Source organism: Clytia hemisphaerica, unplaced genomic scaffold, assembly GCF_902728285.1.
Source record: "Clytia hemisphaerica strain Z4C2 unplaced genomic scaffold, Clytia hemisphaerica genome assembly, whole genome shotgun sequence".
NCBI lineage: Eukaryota > Metazoa > Cnidaria > Hydrozoa > Leptothecata > Clytiidae > Clytia > Clytia hemisphaerica.
Genome location: NW_027103430.1, coordinates 744,178 through 756,806, shown reverse-complemented (window position 1 = coordinate 756,806; position 12,629 = coordinate 744,178). Strand labels below are relative to the sequence as shown.

At 35.3% G+C, this 12,629-nt stretch overlaps 1 protein-coding gene across 1 annotated transcript; it reads left to right on the top strand.

Moving 5' to 3' along the window:
* Nucleotides 1–492: 492 nt before the first annotated feature.
* On the top strand, nt 493–9,094 carry LOC136798005 (DDB1- and CUL4-associated factor 11-like). Its single transcript, XM_067054596.1, has 17 exons — nt 493–516; nt 635–705; nt 943–1,073; nt 1,276–1,307; nt 1,460–1,543; nt 1,674–1,741; nt 2,067–2,167; nt 2,572–2,718; nt 3,109–3,163; nt 3,727–3,795; nt 4,375–4,432; nt 4,914–5,006; nt 5,229–5,321; nt 6,617–6,770; nt 7,109–7,221; nt 7,639–7,788; nt 8,327–9,094. Exons 2-17 carry the CDS (start codon nt 641–643, stop codon nt 8,459–8,461), a joined length of 1,548 nt encoding a protein of 515 aa, XP_066910697.1. The 5' UTR covers nt 493–516; nt 635–640; the 3' UTR covers nt 8,462–9,094.
* Nucleotides 9,095–12,629: the final 3,535 nt, after the last annotated feature.

Here is a 12,629-nt window from a genome sequence, read left to right as displayed (position 1 = left end):
TAACCATGACAATCTGTAATAAAAAATATACATTTAGAAAGAAAGAAATAAATAAAGTAAAAAATAAAATGAATGCACAAGACACAAAAGGAAGTGATAAGCTGAAGACCGAAGTCTGAGATCAGCTGCGGCACCTTGATTAAAGCATCTCCTGCCACTCTAGAGTCACCTGTCAGCTTAACAATAAGAAAGAAATTAAAACATAGGCACAAAATCTGACCATACAGTTAAGTACAGCAGAAAAGGAAAGGTTGAAAAGTCGGCCTAGAAGGAAAAATGTGTTCAGCCTTTCTCAGGTTTTTAACTATTTTGTATGGGACATTAATCTTTTTCAAAGAGTTGTCAATTTTATCTGTATCAGTCTCTGGTATTATTAAAAAACAAAGAAGTGTGTTGGCTTAACTTCCACTTCACCCTTTTCTTATTCTCCTGATTGTGTCCCTTTTTCTTTTTCAATAATTTTTGTTGTTATTTCTTTGATGATTTCATTGTAGAATTTAGCTGGAAATCGGTTGCGCTCAAGTATCTGATTTATTTCAAGTTTACTTAAACCCAATGTTTGAGACAACCTGAACCATCTAGTATATTCTAATATCATACAGAAATAATTTGATTCATTAAAAAATAAAAAATAACAAAAATGGGTGATAACAACCAGAGGTCACCAGAAGACTTGGGAGAAATCATTTCTTTCCTCCTTGTCAGGTAATAAATAATCATTAAAACAATAGTAGAAATACTCTTAGGATCTTTGTTTTGGTATGTAATTTTAAAATTTTTGTTATTTTTGGAAATTAGGATTTATATTAACCTTTACTTTTCTTATATCCTTGGAATGAGAAATTTTTTCAATATTTCATCAGAAAAATATTAAATTCAAACTGAAGTCTCTTTTCATTTATAAAAGTTACAAAAATAGCAGATTTCTTTCTTTCTTTATAGTGGTCAAGTTCGTTTGGTTCGATCAAGTGGTATCGGAGCTTTTGAAGTTGATATGCCAGCATTTGGTTTTGGAGGAGATTCAAGTGATGATGAAACTGGCCATTTAAACACAGCTCCTTTGTCGCCAAGAGGTTTGCATTTCCTAAAATCCAACAACAATTAATCTTGTTTTCCTTTAAAGACCCTACGTTAATAAAAATTTGTAGCAGTCGTAGTGATTGTCAATGATATGAACGAAATTTGGCTGATGGGGTACTGAAGGAGTTAAAGAGAGTCAGGCTAGATATTTGGCTATTGCAGAAAGTGAATTATTTCATTTTTTCCATTTTTCAGGAGATACAGCTCCAGATACGAGTAATATCGAGGTAAGTTATAATTTCCAGTTTTAATTTTTCTACGTGTCCCCTATCCACAAAGAGTTCTCCCTTTCTCTTTTCATTTTGTATTTTCCCTAGAATCAGAAAAGCTGTAAAACATTAAAGACTGTTTTAAAAATGAAAATTTTCTTTTTTTTTAGAAATCTCGATTGAAAAACATTCTTCTAAATGAAACTGGATATAATTACCAATACCCTAAAAACATTACAAATAGAATTCTAAAGGTATCTAGTTTTGATCATCTGTTCACTTTTTATAATCTACATCTGAAGGTTCAAATTGAACAAAATCAATTAGTTTTTATTGGTATTACCTTTGTTTTGATCACAACCACCATTTTTAATTCCACCTTAGAGACAACATGGTGCATTATTGGGTCGTGATTCTTTCAACAGTGCTGACCGTTTACAGATCTATTCAAAGTGAGCAATCAATTGAGTTCTGACTGTGCCAAAATAAGAAGGATGATCCATCTAATAAACATAGCAAAGTTGTCATTGAGGATAGTAGTCACTGTTTCAAGTACAAGTGCAAGTGTTAGACTCATAAAATATAACGTTGGATGGTGTATGGTAAAGGAGACATAGTGAAACGCCACATTCTTTGCGATGAGTTTATCTGAGTATCACCAATGACTCCCAAAGCCTGACATAGCTTGACCTATATATATTACTCTACTGAGCAATATTCCCCAACTTCTTGACAGATGACATCAAAAATGTTTTTCTCTTTTCTTTGTACCTTTAGATTTCTACCAAACAAATGTGACATTGTTGAAAAGTTCCGTTCCAAAGTTTTCTGTGGAACTTATTCCAATGATGGATCAGTTTTCATGTCTGCTTGTCAAGGTTTTTAATTGTTTTTTTTGGAGTATATTTTGGTTTTTGGTGTTGAACGATAAATACTTAACGCAAATTCTTTTGCATCGACTTTGATTGGAATAAAGGGCTACATATATATTGATAATATATTGCTGAATGCCGGCAATATATTAAAAAGGTGTCCGCAATATATTGTCAGCTCGATTTGCAGTATTCAATACAATACAATCCGAAAACCATATTGTCGAATATTGCTCACCAATATATTGTATAGTCTAAGTACCCCTTCACGGGCCTTTGGTATCACAAGTCAGATATAAAAAAAAAGATACAAATATGCTCTGTTTTTAACTGCTTTTGAATTATGCGACATTCTCATAAGATATTTATTTTCCAAAACACTATCAAGCTCATGAAATCTTGCTTTTTAGATCAACATATTCGTCTGTACGACACAACTAACGACAATTTCAAACTTTTTCGTGATATCAAAGCTAAAGATGTCGGTTGGAGTGTTGTGGATACCGCCTACAGTCCTGATCAAAACTACATCATCTATTCTAGTTGGTCAGAATTTAGTAAGGGATCTTCAATACTGTATGCTTTGGTTGGGTCAATTTAAAAAATGATCTAGCCCCACCCACCCCACCTATTAAACTTTTTGCATTTTTATCTTACCAGTTTTAATTGTTTGTATAATACACCTTTTCGACCGTAGCGGCCAATTACCGCGCGGGCATTTTTTACCACCCTAAACTCGATCCAGTCCTTGTTTTTACACTTTTTTCTATTGTCTTCAGGCGCAAAAAAAAGACTGGGACGGTTTTAGGGTGGTAAAAAATGCCCGTGTGGCAATTAGCGGCTACGGTCGAAAAGGTGTATTGAAATGAGCGTTCTTTATTATGAACCTTCCATTTAATATCCCAATCCTGTATCATCATAAAGACATTATGTTTTTGATTTTTCAGTTCACTTGTGCAATGTCTATGGCGATCATGAAACACATCTGGCCTTGGATTTACGGTAAAGAACTACCAAGTTGTGTTTTTGTTTGGGATAAAAACCTGTGAACTTGTCATAAGTTAGTGAAATGCAGTATGATCGATCCCAATAACCCCCTACATAATTTTGTTTCGTGTTGTCACATGGCTTATAAAAGTGACTTTTCAAATTCTGTATCCTGAAGTGACCTCAAAACAATGAAAGAGTTTGAAATAAAGTGTTATATTTTTCCATTTTTCCAGGAGTATTTTTTTACTGAAAATACTCATCCCTCTGTAAAGATAATCGAATTAAGACTTTGCTTGTTTCTGCCCGCAGGGTTTGATTCGAATTAGTTTTCTCCTTTGCTCTGGGCACTAAATATCTTAGGTGTTTATTGTTGGGTTTTACTCTTACATTAGTAGTGGGATGGAGCATTTGCCCATTTCTGATCAAGCGCCATTTTTTGCTTTGTATATATCAGTATATACATCAGTATAACCCTTCAAATTATGCATTAGTCTATAAAACTCCAATAGTTATAAGTTTCGTTTTCGTACAAAATGATCATTTGTATTGTAAAGATGTTTTCCATTTCCTTTTAGACCAGACACCACACAATTTTGTGCTTTTTCTGTATCATTCTCTCACGACAGCAAGGAAATCGTTGCAGGGTAGCTATTTTCTCTCTGACTCTCTTTCTGAAAGTATGGAGGGGGTGTAGAGGGTGCCCGGGGGGGCACTGGGTTTGCGGACTGACGGTATGTGCGGGCCAAAAATTGGCTTTTAAAATTGCACCCTTACAGCGCAGCAAAAATCAGTGAAAATCATACCCTTTGAGTGCATTTTCCCCCAAATTTTCGATCCCTTTCGTGCAAAAAATGGTCAAAATTCTAGCATTTTTGGTCAAAATATCTAGATTTTTCAAGAATTTTCTGAAATTTCTACCCTTACAGTGCATCTCTAGTTTTTCCGACCCTTACAGTGCATTTTAAACATATTGGAAAAGGTACCCTTAGGACCCGCACATACCTGTCGGTCCTTTTGCCCAGCTGCCCCCCCCCCCGGGAGAGGGTGGAGGTTCGATTCCTATCAAAATTACAAATAAATAAAAAATGTGTCTTACGTTTCAAAAGATTAAACCTTTCAATCGAAAGATATTCGGTTTTGCATCCTATTTGTGTTGCTATTACACGGAGAAAAATTGTTGTGTTTTTAAGAAATTTTAATAACACTTTTTTTTATTTTTTTAGGGGAAGTGATTGTGGCCTATACATTTATGAGAGAGGATGTGATCAACGAATACTAAAGGTAATGTATATATCAACCTTTTTTGATCGGTGATATTTATGGCAACTGACTTTCTTTCAAGTTGCCAATAAACCGTTTCTTTTGGTCTGTTTTGGAAACAACCTCACTCGAAAGTTTTAGAACAAAACACTCACCAACCCTTTCGGCGGGGTCGGCTTTTGAGAGTACACTAATTAGGTACATTCTAACCAAAACCCTCTTCTGTATAAGAGAGATTTCAGCAGAGTCTTCATATTAGCAGAGTCTCTGTGGTGGAGTACAAACTTATTTTAGCATTCGAATAGCTTAACTAAATCAATGTACTTCACAAGGAGCACTTGTTTTTTTATACTCTCATCGAAAAAAATTAGCCTTGTATTTTTGTTACCCAGTCTCTTTAGAAGCTGAATGCGCCGTTAAATATTAGTCGGTGTATTTTGTGAACGTGGGCTTACATAAGAATGTTTGACAAACTTTGTTCATATTTGTTGACAATATTTAGATTACAGCTCACGAAGAAGACGTTAATTCAGTGGCCTTTGCAGATGACAGTTCAAATATCTTGATCTCTGGCAGCGATGATGGCCTTTGCAAAGTTTGTGTTTTTCTCTCTCTCTTCTAGCAATTATTTTAAGTGCAACGATTTCCTCGTTTTGAAACCATTTCCAAGGGGGGGTTATATCGTTCTTTAAGTTTTAAATTGTTACTTTGAAAAAGGGAGTAAACTTTTTATGAACTTACATTACAATAACAACATTTCTTATTCTTCAACCTGATTCTTTTTTGAATCATTTTGAATTATTTCTTCCATTTGAAGGTATGGGATCGGCGGGCGCTGAACGAACAAACACCTGAGCCTGTTGGTATCTTTGCTGGACATGTTAACGGTATCACTTATGTCAGTTCTAAGGTATGGTAACCTTTTCGATCCCAAAAACGTGTATTTACTTGTGCTTAACATAGTATGCAACTCCCTTTTTAATTGAGGGGATGCCAAAATTTTTGGGGCCTTTTTAGGGGGAACCAAAATTTGCCTCAGAAACTGGGGGGTGGAAATGTAGAGGGGTCAAATAAGAAAGGGGGTTCGGAAATTTTAGTTCATTTAGTCATATACAAATGATCACAGTCTATTTTAAAGTTTTATTATCTACTATCAAGACACAAAAGTGTAATAAAAACACTTATCATGTATATATAATTATTGTGAAACTGTTAGCTCTTGACTGTATACAATTTGTATTCTGTGATCATTTTGGTGGTGCATAGACCGATTTTCCTTCGAAACGGATTTTCTGTTAAAAAAGGGTTAAGATAAAATTTCATAGAGAAGGGGGATGAGTATATAGGGGGTGAAATTAGCATTGGGGGATCCATACCCCTCTGCAAACTATGGTTAACGAAACGCTTTGCATACGTTTAAATTTCAAATGGTACAATCGGCGGTTAGAATACAAAAAAAGTACAAAAATTTATATATTGTCACGGGGACAAGGGAAACTGTCTCTCTGATAACAATAAATTTGTATTTGGGATCGAATCTGGAACCCAACGCTGGAAGAAGGGGAGAGCCTTTTGGGCATTGTAGAATTCAGGACACAAGCATAAACTGACACTAGATGTAATTAACGACAAATCCGTGGTTGACTTTTTCAGTAATTAAAACATAACAATTAGAGATTGAATACATTTTCAAATACAATGTTTTTGCCTTCGAGATCATTGAACGAACAATCGTCTTAGAATGTCGAAAGATGCCTTTGGCTTCCTCATTCATAGCTCAATACAAAGACCATCTCTCAAACGACTTAGGGGCAACGTTCCTCGTTCCCGTACAAAACCAATACGTCTACATTCTTCCTCGATACGATCGTTAAGCTCCGCAAGCTTTTCACTCTGCCAGCCCAAACATAGAAATGTCTTAAATTCATTCACTAAGCATCATATGATTAAATGCTGAATAAGATGGCTATAGAGTTGGTTACTATAGCAATATTTATACAATATTTAAAATGGTCCAATCGGGATAAACTCCAACCGATTCATAATCTCCAACCCTGGTTGACCCTTAATGTATTTCGTCCAAATGATTTAAAAGTTGACGTACGTTACTGTTTCATCCTTGTCAATAACACTGCAGTAGATCTAGAATTGTATGATGTGAAATAGGACAAACTCACTTTAGTTAATGGATTACTTTAATTTCAGAATGATGGTGTTCACTTCATATCGAATTCGAAAGATCAGAGCATCAAGTTATGGGACATTCGTCATTTCTCAAGCGAAGAGACAGTCCGTGAAGCTCGTTCTATTGTCGCCAACCAATCATGGGATTACAGGTGGCCGGCTGCTCCAAGACGATGTAAGAATACCGACTCTACATTCTGAAGCTATGTACAACATTAACATTAGTTACAATTTATGTTTGACCATAAAGACAATAAACTGATAAACGATTAATTGCGAGAGTAACTCAGATCTACCTTATACTTAGATGTTCCTATAACATGTGGCAATGAATTCTCGAGTGTTTATCGATTGAATAAAAATATGCAGTTTGTGAAGTGGCAGTCGTACGTCTGAAAGTCATCTTAGATCTAAATTGGCAGTAGACTTCTGTTTCTGGTTTAATGAATCCGTATTATAAATGCTCCTTATTACTTAAGATACCTTACCTGAAACGAATCTTTCCCTTTTCAGCACAACGATTGAAGAAGAGTCCGGGAAAGGATGCGGTGATGACGTACCGTGGCCACCGTGTCTTGCATACTTTGTTAAGAGCAAAGTTCTCTCCCGTCTTCACTACTGGACAGGTTGGTTGGTTGATGTTTTTCTCTCCCCTTTCCCCTTCCACTTTTAGGGCTCCCAGATGTTGACCATTCTAGGTATTGTCCTAATATTTTAGCAGTTAAAGCTTTGCAGAATCTTAAAAATCGAAAAGGTTTTCCGTTGGTTGAAGCTTTGCAGAATCCTTTCATCAAAAACTATTTCTTGAGCTTTCGATGCGATATTTATATTAAGGACTTTGTTTCAAAAAAATTAAATTCTTACCATTTTTTTTTTCTTATCCAAATTCTGTCCTAAATCATCCTATATTGCCAGTATACCAAGTGCGCTGACGTTTTTTCGGCTAACATCCTAGAAATGGACGACACCTGTTCAAAATAAGACAAAACACATAAGAATTTCGATAAAATGAGCAAACCGAGGTATTGATATTTTATTTCCAGAAATACATTTATGCGGGTTGTGCTTCGGGAAACGTGGTCATTTATGATGTGTTGACGGGAGAGATTGTGGAGAAATTGAAAGGTGTTCACAATCAATGTGTGCGGGATGTTTCATGGCATCCTTATCAAAACACTATCATGTCTTCATCGGTGAGTTCACTTTCAAATTCAAATAAATTAAGATAATTTTCCATCGACTCGAATTTCGTGACACATCGGGCCTAGCAATTGATCATTCTTCATTGCTGAATAAAATCATGTAAATGTTTTTTGCTTGCACACAATATGAAGCTCTGATCTTTATCATCGAGCGCTCTTTGGTGAAAACATCTATCACTTGATTGGTTGATCTTGACCAATGCATCTTTTCGTCCGTAGCCGCCAATTCCCGCGCGGGCATTTTTTTGTCCTTTTTTACCACCCTAAAACAGTCCCAGTCTTTTTTTTTTTGCGCCTAAAGACAATTTAAAAAATTTTAAAAAAGGATTTGATCGAGTTTAGGGTGGTATATTAAATGATAAAGTGGTACGCGCCTGACTGTGCGACTACGGTCGAAAAAGTGTATTACGATTCGACCTTAGAAGTCAGAATCATTCATCACTGGTTTAGCGCAATACTATGAGTCTTAACTCCCACTTACAGTAACTTAGTGGAATAACGTTGAAATTTGATATCTCATATTTCATAGTGGGATTTTTCGATCGGCCGATGGGATTTTCACCGAACGGACGTCCAGGAACAAAAAGATAACGATGATGAAGAATCTACCACGTTACCAAAAAGCAAACGAAGACGACAATTCTCTGCCAGTGCCGTCTCTTAGGTAACACCATCATGACTTTGTAATGTACATTAGAGTATTGACGATGGGCGTGACAGTGGATGAACACTAGTGGTCATTATGATGATTAGTATGGGCGTATCACAGGGGTGCGATTGTGTGGTTCCCAGCTGGCATACAACGTTGTTTCGACATTTTTCTAACGTTCACAACGTTCGTATAACCTTAGATGAACGTTGAAACAACGTTGTGTGCCAGCCGGGTTGTTAACTCTACATATCACAAGATGTCGAGGAGTTCCAGTGAGTTGGAAGGCGCAAACACCAATGATCAGTGCCTGTGTAATAACTGGTGGTCAAGCTTCATAAAGCATCATAAACAGGTGTTGTTTATAGATATTGTTCGAAGTGTACAATGTGAGAAATCAAGATAACTTTGTTTTATGGGTTATCAAATTTGAAGGATTTGATCCTGAACCGTAAAGTAAAGTACTCTTAAAAGAACTGAGTTGGGTAGTTTTGGTCCCATATTCTTCTAAGAAATTCTTAGTTTGCTTTCAACCTTACCAATGCTCTCCGGCTAACACTGGCGTAAATTTAGTCACTATAATTCACAAATTTTTCAACAAAATTACATCCAAATAAAGTGCTTCTACTTACCTCGAACAAGCACAGACAAGAAAGTTTTGAAATTGAATTCGACCATCAAGCGTTAAAGTCATTCTTGTTTCCGGTGCAAATTGTAACTGAGACAGACTTTTAGATTCAAATTTTGCAAAATTAAACTTCGGGAAAATTTGCCAATCAAGCCCTTAAATTTCCATGTGTTGATTAGAAAACCATACCAGATTGTTATTGTTGTCGAAATGATTTCTTTTTAAAGATTGATTTAAGCATGGAAAATGATAGATCATACATTGATTATACATTAGGATTTATTTATCATGATTGTGTTGATTTACAAGAGTTTTTTATTTTTGTAGCCTTTAGATTTTTTAAATCTTTTAAAATGATTAATCTACCGTAGCATCAGAGCAAAGATTTCCCCTCTCGTTCAAATTAAGGTCGAGTTTTTGAAATGATTTTTTCTTTAGAATTTTTTTTGCTTTTACGATCCTTACTTTGATTTTGTACTTAGAAAAAAACTAAAATTGTATCATAACTTGAGATTGAAGAAAATAACAAAAACTACCGACGAACAATCAACAGTTTGATTTTTTTGTTTAATTCCACTAACCAATGGCCGGATAAAGAGTTGTTTTATTTAAGTTGAGACTGTATTTCAAAAAAAAAATTTCCATTTGCGAATTAGTCATAATTTGAGGCCATTTTCCCATTCAAAACAATACAGAATCTTTTTCTCGATGAATTTTCAAGCTACATTATACTCGAAGAATGAGAAATTGTGATTCTGAAAAAAAGACCTTTTTATATGGTTGAAATTTTACACCTCAGGATCCGAAAAAACAGAACTTTTGATTGAAAACTATCAATTTCATTGTCTCTAAACGCACCAAAAATCAGGAATAATCGATTTGTTCGATTAAGTTTTCTTCACACCTTGGACTAATAATTTCGCTCACTCAGGGCTCTCTATCTAGTAATCTTTTCATTTCATCCTGTTTTTCATAACCTATTCAGACCTTTAAAGCTTAGTTCCAGACTGTTTGAAGTCAGTTGATTTGTGCCTCATTCTTGGGAGCTCATGATTTTATATTAGTCTGCTTTTTTCAACAACTACTTAATTAAGAGACCAAATTTTATTTTTTCTTGAAAAGTACGATATTTGATATTTGTGGTATTATTATATTCTTGAGCGTTAAAGGTCAGAAATATAAGAGTTTGAACTCACGTCTTTCATTGGCATATTGTCTCTCAACATTATGGTTATTCGGGACCAATACTCTGCCCTTCTTGTGTATGCTCAGTTTTTTATCTTTTTGGCTCTTTCATCCTCAAATCATTTGTTTGGTTTTTAAGGGCGGTTTTTTTTGTAAGTTTTTACCACATTGAACCTTTTTTGGTAAAAAAGCGGCTTCGTGTTTAAGAATAACTACTCTTATATAGTTTCCTCGTAAAATGGGGAGAACATTCTGCTTTTGAAGGACCAAACCCTGTCTTTGTATTTCCCGTTTTGCATTGATTGATTGATGGATGGTCAAAAATGAAGCTTTCTTAAGTAGAGATAGTGATTTATTTGACTTCTTCATTCTTCAGTTATGCGAGCGATGATTTATCACAAGAAAGAAGTTGAACATTTGAAAATGTTTTTTGTCTCATGTTTTGAGGGCGTTCATTCTTCTTGTTTTCATCCATTCATGGGAGAATGTAAATCAAGAGTTCATGGATCAAAAGATTCGCCATAAACATTAGAATCTATTTGTCCTGTCTGAATTTGCCATCAACATGATGAAACTTGTGCTTTTGGGATAACTTTCACGGCGGCTGTCTTTACGGGTTGATCTGAGTGGGAGAATTGAGAATCCTATATCATTGCCCTTTAAAGACTATTGCTCTTTAGTTATTGCATGTTTTTTGAAAACATGACTCAGATATATCATGACGTAATGTTGTTTGGTCATTGGCTGGAAGCTCCTCCTCTTTGACTGGTGAGCTTGTAGCGGCGGCACACGAACACGTTTGGGGATCGATCCCCTTTGACGTAATAGCGCTCTTATGATTCACGCAATAGAATGTTTTTCGACTCATATCGTTTATTAAAAGTTTAATCAATTATACAGTATTTCCCATAGTATCCGTTTTTTACGAAATTGATACTTTTTCACAATGGTGTATATAATGAAGGGGTTTAGAAGGGAAAAGCGGAGTCCCTTTTATTTCAATATTTGCGGTTAAAGACACCTTCTACAGGTTTTCAAGAGAACAATTTTTGTTTGCAATATCTTAAATACAGAGAAAGATAAGACTAAAAGGAGAAAGAAAATGATACCACACACAAGCCTCCCTGTTTCAAAACTTTTATACTGTTTTAGGACAAAAGCAAAAAGGAATAAATGTTCATTATTTTTTCGTTACGGTCTACCCATATTAGAAAATCTTCTTTTTCAAGATCTTTAAAATTCGTGTGTTTTTAATTTTTCATGACCAAATTCTTCTATACACTTTGTCCCAATTTCTTTTGTTTTGAATCTGACCATTGTATTTCATATAAAGTTGAGTTTTTTCGGGAATAAAGGCAAGAAAAATGATATTGATGCAAGACCAGTCATTCAAAGTTTGCCAGGGAAGCAAGTTGTATCGAAATCTGTTATTTGGTCGAACCGTTGTGGATTATCTCATTCCAAGAGCGATTTGTATCACTTTTTGATTTAACTTATACAGTGGAATTATAGAAAGAGTAAAACAATACACCTTTTTGACCGTAGTCGTGAGGCCAAGCGCGTGCCACTTCATTATTTGATTTACCACCCTAAACCCGATCCAATCCTTTTTATACACTTTTTTCTATTATCTTTAGGTGCGAAAAAATGGCTGGATGGTTTTTGGGTGGTACAACGGACAGAAAAATGCCCGCGCGGCAATTGGCGGCTACGGTCGAAAAGGTGTATTGACTGGGAATGGGTTTGACCTTTGGACGGAGTTTGGGAGTTGCATTGCAAGGTTCTATGAGTAAGATATTTTCGTGACTTTTGTGCGTGTCTGAACATCAGATGACTTTCTTAGAGGAGGAGCTTCGAAATGAAGATGTTGAAAATGTTTTCTTCTAAAGTCAGTGAACATGCATTGTTTCTATTTCGGATTCCATGACAAAAGTTGTACTTGGTGAAATTCAATCTGACAAAGGTCACGTGACTTTGCGAGGGCTAAAATCTTTTTAATTAGCACATTTGAAATTGTGTTTTTTGAAGTCCCTGTCTCATCACCACCTTAAACGCCATTGCAAAGAAAATTCGAGGGCTAAATAATGCTAATTTTATGGTTGTGAGTAACCAAAGAAAATGAAGTTCGTTAAATTTCAGTGTGTATTTTACTGACCAGAGACAAAATTTCGAAGTTGATATTTATCAATGTATGTTCTGTCCATTGATTTCAAAGCCCCGAAGGGGATATTTCCGAAACTCTTTGATAGGAAATGGAGCCACTTATTTCCCATTCAGAACACGTGACCCTTTTAATTTTCAAACAAAATTTCTAGATGCGGGGCAAACTTAAGGTTTCACTTTTTCCTTGCTTGAGAAAGATTAAAGATT

What these genes read in the sequence shown, in the direction of transcription:
- LOC136798005 (XM_067054596.1), top strand. Translation starts at nt 641, where the DNA reads ATGGGTGATAACAACCAGAGGTCACCAGAAGACTTGGGAGAAATCATT. An exon ending in CAGATACGAGTAATATCGAG is followed by an intron (nt 1,308 to 1,459) that starts GTAAGTTATAAT and finishes CTTTTTTTTTAG; the next exon opens with AAATCTCGATTGAAAAACAT. An exon ending in AGCAAGGAAATCGTTGCAGG is followed by an intron (nt 3,796 to 4,374) that starts GTAGCTATTTTC and finishes TTATTTTTTTAG; the next exon opens with GGGAAGTGATTGTGGCCTAT.